At 54.7% G+C, this 15,917-nt stretch overlaps 1 protein-coding gene across 1 annotated transcript; it reads left to right on the top strand.

Moving 5' to 3' along the window:
- Positions 1–10,982: 10,982 nt before the first annotated feature.
- Positions 10,983–13,885, top strand: DDIT4 (DNA damage inducible transcript 4). The gene is made up of 3 exons (XM_001508638.4): positions 10,983–11,076; positions 12,391–12,636; positions 13,008–13,885. The coding sequence occupies exons 2-3, from the start codon at positions 12,435–12,437 to the stop codon at positions 13,496–13,498; spliced, it is 693 nt and encodes a 230-aa protein (XP_001508688.1). The 5' UTR covers positions 10,983–11,076; positions 12,391–12,434; the 3' UTR covers positions 13,499–13,885.
- The last annotated feature ends 2,032 nt before the right edge of the window (positions 13,886–15,917 follow it).

The raw sequence follows: 15,917 nt of genomic DNA, 5'->3' as shown, positions 1-15,917 counted from the left end.
CCGAAGTTTCCACCAATTCCTTCGGAATTCAGCTGGTCTGCAGTAACCCCCGAACGGGTCTGACATTTTTTCTTCTGAAAAGTGCGAGTCCATTCCTCGATTTGGGTTCTTAGGCACGTTTCCTTCACAAAGAACCACAATGCTTCCCCTAACCTACAGTAGGCAGCCTACGACACTGAGCTATTTATACCCTGTGTGTAGAGCACTGTACTAAGAGCTTGGAAGAGTACAATGCAGTCGTTTGGAGGGGAAGCGATATAGCCTAGTGAAAAGATCATGAGCCTGGGAATCAGAGGACCTGGGTTCTAAAGCCGGCTCTTCCCTTTGCCTGCCCTGTGATCTTGGGCAAACCACTTACCTACTCCGGGCCTCCATTACTTCGTCTGTAAATTGGGGATTAAGACTGTGAACACCAAATGGGACAAGAACTGTGTCCAACCCGATCATCTCCTATCTACTCCAAATTTTAGCACAGTGCCTGGCATGAAGTAAGCGCTTCGCAAATAGGATAAACAAACAAACCTGGGGAAAGTTTTACAGGTCATCCTCGACCTTTGGTTCCTTCTTCCCTGCCTACTGCACCCACGCCATCCTCTATTGCTCCTGCCTCCGGCCACCTCGACGGCTCTCAGGTCAGAGGTGACCACAAGGTGGATTCCAGGCACGGGCCCCAGATGGCACCTGCTTGCAGCCTGCACCTGGAACAGCTGCCCCGTTCACCCGGCCTTAATCCTGCCACCGCCCGGCTCCTTCCTAACCCCCAAACTCAGGGAGTCCAGTGATGCCGTGATCTGAAAATGGGGAGGATTAAGCTGTTTCCCTTGAGGACTGTTCACCAAGGAGATGAACTCCGACTGGATCCTGTCCCGAACAAGCACCGGCACAGCTCGGGGCAAAGAACGTTGCTCTGCAGGCATGGGTGTTCAGTTATAGCCCCAAAACCTTCCAGCCAAGTGTGTGGGTTTGCCATCTTGATTTCTGCGCTTCCCAGATTCACCCCAGGATCTGGTTCAACTCCCCAAGCCCGTACCTGGCAAACTGCCAGGTAGAGGCCCTGGGAACTGGCTCCCAGGTCCTAAACTGCTTCAACTGGAAGGGGTAGATTTGGCCGGGACATTAAATGCTCATTGACTTAAAGTGGCAGAGTGCTGGTTTCCATGGAAACAGAGCATCGGGTGCCGCGTTCACTTGGATTCCCTCCCTCCTTCTCCCCACCATCCTCCTCCTCCTCCTCCTCCTCCTCCTCCTCCTCTTTCTTCTCCTCTTCCTCCTCCTTTGCCTCCTCCTCCTCACCCTTCCTCCTAGGGAGGAGGAGAAGGCCAGTAAGGTAAAGTCTCTGAAGCATTTGGCGAAGCTCCGGGGTGAAGAACTCCCAGGTTAGCAGGGTCCCCGCCAAGGAGAGCCCAGAACAGCAGGGGAGCTGAGGGGTTCAGCCTCATAAAGCCCCCACAGTGGGAAAAGCTAGAAATGCAAATAACATGCAAAGGGGGATAATTGTAAAAAGACTCATTGTCCAAGGAAGAAGGTGGGTAGCCATGATGGGGGAAGAAGGAGACTTGGTAGAAAGGCTGGGGAGTTGAAGAACCTCTAGACTGTAAGCTCACTGTGGGCAGGGACTCTGTTCATTGTTGTACTGTACTCTTTCAAGTGCTTAATACAGTGCTCTGCACCCAGTAAGTGCTCAATAAATACGATCGAATAAATGAACGACCCCAGGGTCTTCACCTGGAAGGAAGGAGGCTCAACTCTGGGGCTGTGCTGCTAGGGAGGTCAATGGAGGTGCCTGCCGTTGGCAGGTGGAAAGGGAATTTTCAGTGGAGGATCATTACATCGGGGACCCAGGAAACCCGTTGGGACTCAAGTTTTTCATCCGCTTGGGGCTGCCCTTGCCTGGGACTCTGTCCCTGGGCATCCTCGGACCCACAGCAGCGTCCACGGACACCAAGACGACCCCCTGTCGGGGACACTGTCTTGAGCCGAGTTGAGCGGTTCTATCAGGCACATATGAGGAGGAGAGCGGCCAGCTCCACTGAAAGGGCGTTTTAAACACGGAGCATAAAAAGCAGTTCTTCTGTTATCCCTTTAGATATGGCATGTAGCCTTTAGTCCCCCCAGAAACGAGTTAGAACACCTCTTTGTCATCCTTCAGACTCCCTCTCTACCTAAGAGAAGCACTGTGCTCTAGTGGAAAGAGTCCAGACCTAGGAGTCAGAGGACCTGAGTTCTAATCCAGACTCTATCACTTGCCTGCTCTGGGACCTGGGGCAAGCCACTTAACCTCTTTGAGCCTCAGTTTATACTGTGAATCCCAGGTATGACCTAGCACTGCATCTATTATATTGTATCAACCCCAGCCCTTAGCACAGTGCTTGGCAAATAATAAGTGCTTAACTATTATTAGTAGTAGAATTGCTATTAGAAGACCAATGCCCTAACCAGGTTAGAGAGCTGGAAGGAAAGAGCCAGGCTGGTTCCAGTCAGAGGGTGCGGTGTGGTCAGTCAGTCGTATTTATTGAGCTCTTACTGTGTGCAGAGCACTGTATTAGGCGCTTGGGAGAGTACAGTACAACAAAATAACAGGCACATTCCCCGTCCACAGTGAGCTTACAGTCTAGAGTGCATAGGTAGACCTTGCTCTGACTACTGGGTGGGCCTGGTTGGGTGAGGGGAGAGGATCTTTTCGGGAACTTTTTTAAGTCATTAAGAAGAGGGAGTCTGAGGGTCCAACTGTATAACTATTGGCAAGCTGGCCTCAACACAAATATCCTCACCCTGTCGCCTTCCCTCCAACCCCTGACACACTTCATTCCCCTGTCTTGGGCGGAGGGCTTCCTAATAATGTCACATGTGTCTTAGCCTTGAAGTGGAGAGTGGCTTTAGGTCGGGTTCAGAGAGAGCCCCAGTGCAGCCTCCAACCGCCTAGATGGAGTCCCTTAGATGGACCCGGCGACACCCTTCAGGATGCCATACTGGGGACGTGGACTGGCTCGCTGTCAGCCCGCTAGGGTCGGCAGGGAGGGTTCCGCCTGCAGAGAGAAGCGTGATGAAATCAGCCCTCCTCATTGCTCTGACACTGGACACCCGGCCCCCAGGGGCTCGCCCCAACGGGTCACGGTCACAGGCCGTGGATCTCCTTCCGCCACCAGATCTCTGAGATGATTTCCCCCAGACTCCACTGGGCTGAGACCAGCTCTAATTCTCCGTTGGCCCCCAGAGCCCCTGGTGCCCAGTTCTCTTTTTTCTCCGATTGATTTTCTGACCTACCAAGTCCATCTGGATGTTTCCCCACTATGGGCAAGTCCATCTGCTTTTAATTGAGGTGGCTCGTTTCTTGGGCCCCTGGTGAACTTTATTGATTTCTTTTCCCCCTTTGGTGTTTGTGATGCTTTTCCTTCAGGCCAGAATTTCCTCCAGAACAAGCCCGTCTTCCCAGAGCCTGTAGGTCTCCTTCTCCAGCTTCTTCCTAGGCCTGCCTGCATTTCAGCACTGGCAGAGATTTTGCTGCAGATCACATTACCCGCTGGAACGGTCCGGATGACATATGCTACCTCTACCCCACTCCCCCTTCCCCAACTCAACTTCCTTTTTGGGCCCTTGGATAGACAGCGTGGTTCCGTGGAAAGAGCCCGGGCTTGGGAGTCAGAGGTCATGGCTTTGAATCCCGACTCCGCCTCTTAGCCGTGTGACTGTGGGCAAGTCACTTCACTTCTCTGTGCCTCAGTTACCGCATCTGTAAAATGGGGATTAAGACTGTGAGCCTCATGTGGGACAACCTGATGACCCTGTATCTAGCCCAGCGCTTAGAACAGTGCTCTGCATAAAGTAAGTGCTTAACAAATACCAATGTTATTATTATTATTATTATTATAAAGAAGAGTGGGTAGTGAGTGACCTCCTGGGCCTGTAATGTTCTCATCCCTCAACCCCCATCCCCAGCAAAATGGAACCCAGATTCCAGGAGCTCTTCTCCCTCCCTGCTCCCCACCCCCCGGACCCTGGCTCTGGCCAGCTCAGACCCAGGGGATGAAGCTAGGACAGTGGCCTTCCCATGGCCCCATACCATAGGGGCTCAGCCTCATTTTCCTGGCCAATTCAGACTCCCTCAGCCTCCCCCATCCTCCCTAATCCCCACTCCCTCTCTCTATATCCACTCTTACCCTAAACCGACTCTCCCTTAATCATATGCAAGCTAACTAGAGCCCTAACCTTCCTCTGGGCCATTGGCTTTCTCTGTTTCCTCCCTAATCCCGGGCCCCCTCCCTCTCTCCACATCCACTCCAAAATGGACCCTGGATAAAATCAGAGCGGCCTAGGGCGTGGGCCTCGGAGTCAGGGGGCCTGGGTCCGCCGTTTGCCTGCTCTGTGACCTTGGGCTAGTCACTGAATTTACCCATGCCTCAGTTTCCTCATCTATAAAATGGGGATTTAATAGCTATTCTCCCTCCTATTTAGGCTATGATCCCCAAGTAGGACAGGGAGTATGTCTGGCCTGACTATTTCGTATCTTCGCTGATGCTCAGTAGAGTGCTTGGCACATAAAAGCATTTAATGATTTCCACTATTACGATTATTGTGATGATTATTATTATTTTGAATCAGAATTTGGCTGGCTGAAACTCTGGACAGAGCTCAGCCATCAAATTATTCTGTGCGTCCTGGTTCCAGCGGCTTTTATGGGACTCCCCCATTGGCCATCACCTCTGCTCCCGTTTCCTTTCCCAGATGGCAATTTCCACTAGGAAATGACAGGCTTGGCTGGGAAGAAACCATTCATTTCGGGTTTTTCCACGATCAACTGTCACGTTTCGAAAATAACACTCCGAGCCAAACCGCCCCAAATGCCCTTCCGTCAGATCGGCCGCAGAGTCTCCCCGGTCCTGTGCAGGCCACATACGATTGCCCAAGAAGGCACCAGGGGCTTCTTGAACACGGGTCGACGCAAACGCTCCGCAGCTCCTGAAAACATCGTCGCCCTAGCTCCAGACCGATGCCCCGCCCCTCATCCATCAAGGCATCAGCCCCAGACTGGTAAATCTGGAAATAAATAGGGCTCTGTCCACCAGCAGCCCCCCTCCCTCACCGGAACCCTGCTATTCTAGTTTGTGGCCCCCAGGATGCCTCTGGTTCGTTCATTCATTCAATTGTAATTATCGAGCGCTTACAGTGTGCGAAGCACTGTTTTAAGCGCTGGGGAGAGTACAACATAACAACAGAGAGACACGGTCCTGCCCACAACGAGCTTACGTTCTAGCGGGGGAGACAGACGTTAGTATAAATAAATAGACGTATAAATAAATGACAGATATATACATGTGTGCTGGGGGGGATGGGGGGGAGGATGAATGAAGGAGCAAAGCAGAGCGTGCGGAAGGGAGTGGGAGAAGAGGAGAGGAGAGTTTAGTCTGGTCAACATTCATTCCTTCATTCATTCAATCTTCCTTATTGAGCACTTTCTCATTCATGCATTCAATAATATTTATTGAGCGCTCACTACGTGCAGAGCACTGTACTAAGCACTTGGAACGTACAGTGCGGCACCAGATAGAGACAATCCCTGCCCGAAGATGGGCTCACGAGTCTAATCGGGGGAGACGGACGGCAGAGCGAAACAGAACGAAACGAAAGCAAGACAACATCATCGCGGTAAGTAAAATTAAAATATGGAACGCTTCCCGGATTTGCCCGTCACCCTTGCGCAGGGGCTATGCTGTCGTGTGCAGAGCACTGGACTAAGCGCTTGGAAAGTACGATTTGGCAACAGATAGAGACGATCCCTACCCACCAACGGGCTCACAGTCTAGAAGGGCTCCCCAGCTCTACCCCATGTCTATTTCCTGTCGCCCAGTTGATCTGATGAAACCCTCGTCCCCATTGCAGCCTCTGCAGGGGGGTGGGGAGGGGTTTCCCCGGGATCTGGACTCGGGTCATGATGCAACCTTCCGGGTGGTTTTCACCAAGGCCGCGGTGGAGCGATCGACCTCTAGGACCCGGTGGAGGCTCCCCCCGGGCCTGCGGCCTGTCCCGGCCTTGTTTGCTCTGAGCTCGAATCATTCATTCACTCATTTATTCATTCATTCAATCCTATTTATTGAGCTCTTACTGCGTGCGGAGCACTGGGCTTGGAAAGTACAGTTGGGCACCGGATAGAGACCATCCCTGCCCGACAACGGGCTCACGGTCTAGAAGCGGGGAGACAGACAACAGAACAAGTAGACAGGCGTCAATACCATCAGATAGATGAATAGAAGCGTGGATATATAAACATCATTAATAAAATAAAGATGGGGGGCGGGGAAATGGGGGTTCGGGGACGCCGGAAGGCCCGGGGGAGATGCCGAAATCAAAGCGCGAGGGGAGGGTAAGATCGCTGCAGGAAGGGAATGTCACCGTTTATTGTCGTATTGTAAGAGTACTAAAAAATGATTAGGGTACTCGTTAAGCGCTTACTACGTGCCAGGCACTGTACTAAGCGCTGGGGTGGATACAAGCAAATCTGGTTGGACGCGGTCTCGGTCCCGCAGGGGGCTCGCAGTCTTCATCCCCGTCTTAGAGATGGGGTAACTGAGGCACAGAGAAGTGAAGCGACTTGCCCGAGGCCACACGGCAAAACGGCGGAGCAGGGACGAGAATAATAATACTAATAATAATGATGGTATCCGTTAAGCGCTTACTATGCGCCAAGCACCGTTCCGAGAGCTGAGGTAGATACAAAGTAATCAGGTTGTCCACACATGGGGCTCACTGTCTTCAACCCCATTTTACAGACGAGGTTACCGAGGCACGGAGAAGTGAAGTGAATCGCCCGAGTCGCACAGCTGATAAGTGGCGGAGCCGGGATTAGAACCCATGACCTTCTGACTCCCGGGCCCCGGCTCTATCCACTACGCCATGCTGCTCCTTGTACTTTCCCGGGCGCTGGGTTCAGTGATCTGCGTACAGGAAGTACTCAATAAATGCGATCGAATAATAATAATAATAATACTAGCGGTGTCTGTTGAGTGCTTACTATGTGCCGGGCACTGTACTAAGCGCTGGGGTAGAAACAAGCAAATACGGTCGGACACGGTCCCTGTCCCACGTGGGCCTCCATCCCCATTTGACAGATGAGGGAACTGAGGCCCAGAGAAGTGAATCGACCTGCCCAAGGTCACCCAGCAGACCAGCGGTGGAGCCGGAAATAGAACCCAGGACCTCGTGACTCGCAGGCCCGGGAACGAGGGGGGTCTTTGCAGGGAGCTCCGGCCTCTCCGATGCGTCCTCCTGCGCTTAATACAGTGCTCCGCACCCCGCAGACGCTCAATAAGTGGGATTGAACGATCGTCTGATCGAAATGCCCTCTCTCGGGGGCGGGGGCTCCCCCGGAAACCCATCCCTCTCCTATTTCCCTGCCTCGTCTTCCCCCTACCCCCCCGTCGTCTCCCTGGCGGTTTCAGCTAGATAATAATAATGTCGGCATTTTTTAAGCGCTCACTACGTGCAGAGCACTGTTCGAAGCGCTGGGGGAGATCCGGGGGTCATCTGGTTGTTCCACGTGAGGCTCACAGTCTTCATGCCCATTTTACAGATGAGGGAACTGAGGCACAGAGAAGTGAAGTGACTTGCAGCCCCTGAAGCCGCACACCAGAAAAATGAAAATGTGTGCGTGTGTGTGCGCGCAAAAAAACAGCTGAGCTCAGCCACTTTTCGGCGCCCTGCCTGGGTTCCCACGCGACCCCACCCACCTGTGGGCCCAGCCGGGCCACCCCTTGGCTCCCGGCCGCTTATTTCACCCCCCCAAGAGCTCGGCCTGTCATTCAGTTCATTCAGTCGTATTTATTGAGCGCTCTGGGTGGGCAGGGCACTGTATTAAGCGCCTGGGAGAGGACGGTACAGCAATAAAGGGAGACAATCCCTGCCCGCCACGGGCTCACAGTCTAGGGCGTGGAGCGGACACAGGCGTCACATGGCTCAGGGGAAAGAGCACGGGCTTTGGGGTCAGAGATCATGAGTTCGAATCCCGGCTCTGCCGCTCGTCGGCTGTGTGACTGTGGGCAAGTCGCTTCACTTCTCTGTGCCTCTGTTACCTCACCTGTTTATTATTATTAATACAAGTAAACAGACATCAGTAGAAATAAATAAAATTGCAGATATACCTAAGGGCTGCAGGTCCGGGACGGGGGGGGGGGGAAGAGCAAAGGGAGCAAGTGGAAGGCAGCGTGGCTCAGTGGATAGAGCCCGGGCTTGGGAGTCAGAGGTCCTGGGTTCGAATTTCAGCTCTGCCCCTCGTCAGCCGTGTGACTGTGGACAAGTCACTTCCCTTCTCTGGACCTCGGTTCCCTCGTCTGAAAAATGGGGATTAACTGTGAGTCTCACGTGGGGCAACCTGATGACCCTGTATCTACCCCAGCGTTTAGAACAGTGCTCTGCACATAGTAAGCGCTTAACAAATCCTGTATCTACCCCAGTGCTTAGAGCCGCTCCTCCTCCCCAGCTCCGGTGGGAAGGGAGGACTCTGTAACACAGCGTGGTTCAGTGGGAAGAGCCTGGGCTTGGGAGTCAGAGGTCATGGGTTCGAATCCTCACTCTGCCACTCGGCAGCTGTGTGACTGTGGGCAAGTCACTTCACTTCTCTGTGCCTCAGTGACCTCATCTGTAAAATGGGGATGAAGACTGGGAGCCTCACGTGGGACCACCTGATGACCCCGTATCTACCCCAGCGCTTAGAACGGCGCTCTGCACAAAGTAAGCGCTTACCAAATACCAACAGCGTGGCTCAGTGGAAAGAGCACGGGCTTTGGAGTCAGGGCTCATGAGTTCGAATCCCAGCTCTGCCACTTGTCGGCTGTGTGACTGTGGGCAAGTCACTTCACTTCTCTGTGCCTCAGTTCCCTCATCTGGAAAATGGGGATGAAGACTGGGAGCCCCACGTGGGACAACCTGATTCCCCTCTGTCTACCCCAGCGCTTAGAACAGTGCTCGGCACATAGTAAGTGCTTACCAAATACCAACATTATTATTATTATTATTATTAACCCCTCCCCTTCATCCTCCCAGGCCGAGAGAGTACTACCCAATAGGTTTAACAGACACATCCCCCGCCCCAAACGGGGAGTATAAGGCAAGGGGAGATAGACGTTCATATAAACAATGTGATCTAAAGGATCTGGGTTGGAAGCAGCACGACTCAGTGGAAAGAGCCCGGGCTTGGGAGTCAGAGGTCATGGGTTCGAATACTGCTCTGCCACTTGGCGGCTGGGTGACTGTGGGCAAGTCACTTAACTCCTCTGCGCCTCAGTGACCTCATCTCTAAAATGGGGATGAAGACTGGGAGCTTCACGTGGGACCACCTGATGACCCTGTATCTACCCCGGCGCTTAGACCAGTGCTCTGCATCACAGTAAGCACTTAACAGATACCAACATTATTATTATTATAAAATGGGGATGAAGACTGCCAGCCCCACGTGGGACAATCTGATGACCCTGTATCTACCCCAGCGCTTAGAACAGTGCTCTGCACATCCCTTCATCCTCCCAAGCCGAGAGAGTACCACCCAATACTCCCAGTACCACCAATAGGTTTAACGGGGACATCCCCCGCCCCAAACAGGGACTATAGGCAAGGGGAGAGAGACGTCCATATAAGAAAATGAGTGATCTAAAGGATCTGGGTTCTAATCCCGGCTCCTCCAAGTGTCTGCTGGGTAACCTTGGGCAAGTCCTTTCCCTCCGCTCCTCCCCCTCTCCCGCCCCATCCCCTCAGCACTGTATTCGTCCGCTCAACTGTATATATCTTCATCACCCTATTTATTTTGTTTAATGAGATGTACATCACCCCGATTCTATTTATTTGCCATTGTTTTAATAAGATGTTCTTCCCCTCGACTCTATTTATCGCCACTGTCCTCGTCTGTCCGTCTCCCCCCATTAGAACGTAAGCCCGTCCAAGGGCAGGGACTGTCTCTATCTGTTGCCGATCTGTCCATTCCAAGCGCTTAGTCCAGGGCTCTGCACATAGCAAGCGCTCCATAAATACTATTGAATGAATGAATGAATGAATAAGCAAATGAGGGATCTAAAGGATCTGGGTTCTAATCGCCCGTCAAACGGCAGGGCCTGTCTCCATCTGTTGCCGACTTGTTCATTCCAAGCGCTTAGTCCAGGGCTCTGCACATAGGAAGCGCTCCATAAATACTATTGAATGAATGAATGAATAAGCAAATGAGGGATCTAAAGGATCTGGGTTCTAATCGTCCGTCAAACGGCAGGGCCTGTCTCTGTTGGCGACTTGTTCATTCCAAGCGCTTAGTCCGGAGCTCCGCACATAGGAAGCGCTCCATAAATACTATTGAATGAATAATCCCGGCTCCTCCAAAGTGTCAGTCGGGTAACCTTGGGCAAGTCCCCGGACTTCTCCGAGGCTTCATCGGTCAGAGGGGGATCGAGAAGCAGCTTGGCTCAGTGGCAAGAGCACGGGCTTGGGAGTCAGAGGTCATGAGTTCGAATCCCAGCTCTGCCACTTGTCGGCTGTGTGACTGTGGGCAAGTCACTTCACTTCTCCGTGCCTCAGTGACCTCAGGTGTAAAATGGGGATGAAGACTGTGAGCCCCCCGTGGGACATCCTGATTGCCCTGTGTCTACCCCAGCGCTTAGAACAGTGCTCGGCACATAGGAAGCGCTTAACACATACCAACATTATTATTATTATTATTATCAATCATTAAGGGGGCGAGGCCCCTGGGGGCCTCACGGTGCGTCCCAGCCGGTCTGTTTGCACCCTGGGCTGCGGCAGGGGCGTCCAAAGCGACCAGGGGGCGTGGCCCCGCTGTCACCGGGCAGGAGAGAACGTTGCGAACGTGCGCTCGCTGCCGATTGGCCGAGGGCGGCCCCACCCCGGGCTCCCATTGGTCCTTTCCCGGAGCCCGCAGCCCGGCCGCCTCCCGAGGGCGGGGCCTTGACCCTTGGCCTATATAAGCAGGACCGGCCGCAGCGCTCGGCCTGGCAGACGGTGGGCGCCCCGGCCGGGACGTCCAGTACGCTTCCCCTCTCGCCTGGGACCTTTCCCCCTCTCGGCGTCCGGCCTAACGGCCTTTCTCGGGTGAGTGATTTCCTCCCTCCTCCGCCCGGGCTTTCGGTCCTAGTCATTTAGCCCTTCATTGTGTGCGGAGCCCTGGCCTCGGCGCTGGGGAGAGGCCGCTGCGGCTCTGAAGAGTGACGGTCCCCGCCCCCGACGAGCTCAACGTCTAGAGGGAGGGCGACTGGGGGGACACACACACACACACTCATTTAATCGCATTTATGAGGCCCTTCCTGTGTGCGAAGCACTGAGCTAAGCGCTCGGGAGGGCACGATACGGCCGTAAGGAGTGATAATCCCCGCCCCCGACGAGCTCACCGTCTAGAGGGATGATGATTGTGGGCTACAGACATTCATTTTAATCGTATTTTTCAAGCCCTTCCTATGTGCAAAGCCCTGAACTAAGCGCTCGGGAGGGTAAAGAGGCATAATCCCCGCCCCCGACGAGCTCACCGTCTAGAGGGATGATGATTGTGGGCTACAGACATTCATTTTAATCGTATTTTTCAAGCCCTTCCTATGTGCAAAGCACTGAACTAAGCGCTCGGGAGGGTAAAGAGGCATAATCCCCGCCCCCGTCGAGCTCAGTCTAGAGGGATGATAATTGTGGGATACAGACATTCATTTTAATCGTATTTTCCAAGCCCTTCCTGTGTGCAAAGCACTGAATTAAGATCTTGGGAGGGTACAATACGGCCGTAAAGAGTGACAAGCCCCGCCCCCGACGAGCTCGCAGTCTAGCGGGATGGTAATTGGGGGACACATACATTCATTTAATCGTATTTATTGAGGGCTTTCTATGCGCAAAGCACTCTACCAAACGCTTGGGAGAGTACAATAAGACAATAAAGAGTGACCAGTCCTCGCCCCCAACGAGCGGACAGTCTAGAGGGATGATGGTCGTGGGTGGCAGACGTTCATTTAATCGTACTTATTAAGCAATTCCTACGTGCGGAGCACTGAACTAAGCGCTTGAGAGAGTACAATAGGCGATAAAGTGACATCCCCCGCCCACAGCGAGCTCCCAGTCTAGAGGGACGATAACGGTGGGACACGCATTCACGCAGTCGTATTTTATGAAGAGCATCCTGCGTGCAGAACGCTGTACCGAGCGCTTGGGAGAGTCCAGCACGGCAGTAAAGAGTGACAATCCCGGCCCGCGACGAGTCGCAGTCTGGGGGTGGGGAGAGAGACATCCATACGGATGTGAACCCGAGGGTCTTGACTGCCCCCCAGGCCCCCCAGCCCCAGGCTTTCCCCCTCCTCCACCCACCCCCGGCTCGGTGCCCAGGACCGTCAGACCGACTCCCAACCTGCCCTTCTCTTTGTGCGGTAGGCTCCTTCTCCCGGCTCCTTCCCCTGCCAGTCGTCGCGCCAGCCATGCCGGGCCTGTGGGATCGCTTCTCGTCGGCCTCCGCCTCGTCGGAGCAGCCGCAGCTGTCGCCGTCCCGCCGCTCGCCCGCCTGGGTCCCCGGGGTCCGGGAAGGGGGCCTCGGTCACTCCTCCGGCCTGGAGACCTCAGACTGTGAATCCCTGGACAGCGGCAGCAGCGGCGGCGGCGGCGGGCTTGGAGCCGAGGACGGTGAGTGCTCCGTCCCAAGCGGGGCACGGGGCAGGTCCGGGGGGTCCCCACCTGCGGGCGAAGCCGTTGTTCTCCCTCTGCCCCTCCCCCTCTGCTGTCCCCTTTCATCCACCCCCACCGGCACGGTAGCAGAACACCCCAAAAGGGGTGAGCTCAGACCTGCGACTCCTCGTAGCTGAGCCCTAGGATGGGATACGACGAGCATCCCGGGGGATGTGGAGGATGGAGGGGGTGGAGCGTATATGCGGAGGGCCCTAGGTGCCGCCCCGGGTTGGAGGTGAGCTGACCTCTCCCCACCCCCACCCCCCCGCCTCCTCCCCTCCAAGCGCGCCAGCTGACCCTCCCGCATCCCTGCCCGCCTCCCCTCGCAGATGCCGATGACTTGGAAGAGCTCTCTCTGCCAGACTTCGATTTGCTGAACGACCCCGAGGACGAACTCCTCTGTGCCAACCTGATGCAGCTACTCCAGGGCAGCCTGACCCAGGCCAGGATGGGCCCCAAGCGCCCAGCCCGCCTCCTGATGCCCGCCCCGCTGGTGGCCCAGGTGGGCAAAGAGCTGCGGCGGCTGGCCTACAGCGAGCCCTGCGGCCTGCGCGGGGCCCTGCTGGACGTGTGCGTCGAGCAGGGCAAGGGGTGCCACAGCGTGGAGCGGATCGCCGTGGACCCCAGCCTGGTGCCCACCTTCCAGCTGACCTTGGTGCTGCGGCTGGACTCCCGGCTCTGGCCCAAGATCCAGGGCCTGTTCAGCGCCGGGCCCTCCTTCGCCCCGGGCTTCGGCCAGTCCTTGACGCTCAGCACCGGCTTCAGGGTCATCAAGAAGAAGCTGTACAGCTCGGAGCAGCTCCTCATCGAAGAGTGCTGAGGGCTCCGCGGTGACCCCCCTCCGACGGCTGGGGCTGGGAGAGCCGGAACGGACGGCGTGGGGGTGGGAGGGAGAGGAGGACGGACGGACTGACGCTGGTCCGGGAGGAGAATCCCGGTCCCTACTCCCCGGGCGGGGTGGCAGAATCCCTCCCGGCCAAGAGTACGGCGCCTTGGCGGGCGAGAGCCCGTTCAGATCAGTAGCACAGCTTTCCCGCTCCTTAATGCGACCAGGGTGGGGGAGGCAGAGCCGGGCTTGCAGCAGGTCTGCAGGGGCAATTAGACCTGGCTTGTCTGCTAGGCTGTGTGTGAGCGTGCACGTGTGTGTGGTGTATGGTGTATATGGATGTGTACAGATCGGCCGAGGTGGGGGGAGGAGGGGGGGGGACGGGGTGGGAGGGAGAGGGGATTGTGTCTTACACTTTTTTCTGTGTGTGGTTTAAAGTGGGTCTGGAGAAGGCCGTGTGTTTTGGATTGATCAAAGCTTCACTACTGACATTTTTTTTTTTTTTTTTTTTTTAGGCAGCTATTTTATAGACTCTTATGAATGTAAGAGCAGGAAGGGTTGGGTGTTGGGATCACTGTGAAACTTTGACACTTCAAGAAGTGGTGGTGGGAGGGGAAGGAAGCTGCAGCTAACCCCTCATCCAGCCACCCCGGGGGGTGCAAGACTGGAAGGGGCAGGACCCCGTTCCCCAGAAAAGTAGTGCCATAACCAAGCTTCCCTTCTAGTACCGTTTACGTGACTACACTTGATGTTCAAGTATTAAGACCTATGCAATATTTTTTACTTTTCTAATAAATAAAACACTTTGTTTAAAAACGTGGTCGGTGCCCTTTCTCCTCCCCCGTCCGGTGGTGATAAGCCTACTTTCCCTCCGACTTTTGTCTACCTGACATCCTCTGAACGGAAGGTGAAACTCCTCCCCTTGAAGCCTGCTAATGGCAGAAGACACATTCCTCCTCTCCGGGTACTGAGCATTTTGCTCAATAGGCTTTGACCCTCATACTGAGGCTGAACCCTCTAATTAGGAGTGCTCAAAGGTGAGAGGGTGAGTCAGCTCTGTCCTGAGGGACACTGGGGCTTGGAGTCCCCGGGTTAGATTTCGAGGCAAGCGTCTCTTCCCCTCGAACATCTTCAGAAGCTAACGCTGGGTAGTTTGGTTTGGAAGCAGTGTGGCTCGGTGGCTAGAACCCAGGCCTGGGAGTCAGAAGGACCCGGATTCTAGCCCCAGCTCTGGCACTTGTCCGCTACGTGACCCTGGGCCAGTCGTTCAACTTCTCTCGTCGTCAGTTACCTTCCTCATCTGCAAAATGGGGATTATGACCGTGAGTCCCCTCTGGGACACCAACTGTGTCCAACCTGTTTAGCTTGTATCTACCACAGCCCTTCGAATAGTCTCTGGCTCTTAGTAAGTGCTTAATAAATACCATTTAAAAAAGAAAAGAGGGGCTTCCCTCTTGAAGGTGGCCAGGGGCAATCGGTGAACCTGACCGGTTCACCTGATCCTCACCCAGCAGCTCCCAGTCCAGGCAATCCAAGTCCAGGACAAGAGGCTGGGCTTCAGACCACCCATCTTGAATACTTGTGAGGAGAGGGCAGCCTCAGAACAGAGTCCCCGTGCCCACCCTAGCCCCAAGGCACACACTAGAGAGCTGCTTTCCAAGGATCCTGGGAGCCAGCCAAGGCCCATAGCCCTGTTGGGGGCTGGTCAACAGGAAGAGGGAGGTAAAATGATACTGGGTTCTTTGTCCCTTCTAGCCTGATTGATACCGTCTGAGGGAGCAGGTGGGCACGGGTAGCAAGCATGTCAGGAATGGAACCCAGATCTGGATGCCCAGTGATCTTGGTTTTGGCAACGGAGGCTCTGATGCCCCAGGAGGTGAGTTCTGCCCGAAGGAAAGGTGTGCATTTCTTCCTTTCTAGGCACTTCCCTCTCATTCATTCATTCATTTGATCATATTTATTGAGAGCCTACTCTGTGCGAAGCACTGTACTAAGCAGCCAGCACTTCAGATTAGAGATCTGCAAAGCTCCAGACCGCCAGAGCAACTCACCCAACTACAAAGGCAACTCTTAGCGCTTCTCCTTCCTTACCCACCTCCTCTCTGCTGCTCCCAGTTCTGCCTGCAGCCAAAGCTCCTGAAACCCAAACCAAAAGGGATCATCCGAAAGGAGCGGCGGAGCGGATTCCGTTCCTCCTCCGGCTGCCTGCCGCCGCTGCCTGAAGCGCTGGAAGCGCGAGCCTCCAACCCCGGGGGCCCAGGGCAGGCTCAGAAACGCCGGAGCAGGCTGGCCCCAGGAATGCTTGAGAGGAATCAGGCCAAGGACCGAGACCCAATTAATGGATCGTTATGGGACCCTGTAATTATCTCTGGAAAAGCCTCTTTAAACAAAAAGAGAAATTAGAAAGCGTTCT

This window comes from Ornithorhynchus anatinus, chromosome 3, assembly GCF_004115215.2.
Source record: "Ornithorhynchus anatinus isolate Pmale09 chromosome 3, mOrnAna1.pri.v4, whole genome shotgun sequence".
NCBI classification, from domain to species: Eukaryota; Metazoa; Chordata; class Mammalia; order Monotremata; family Ornithorhynchidae; genus Ornithorhynchus; species Ornithorhynchus anatinus.
Note: the sequence above shows the minus strand (reverse complement) of the source record. Positions and strands in the feature narration are given on the sequence as shown.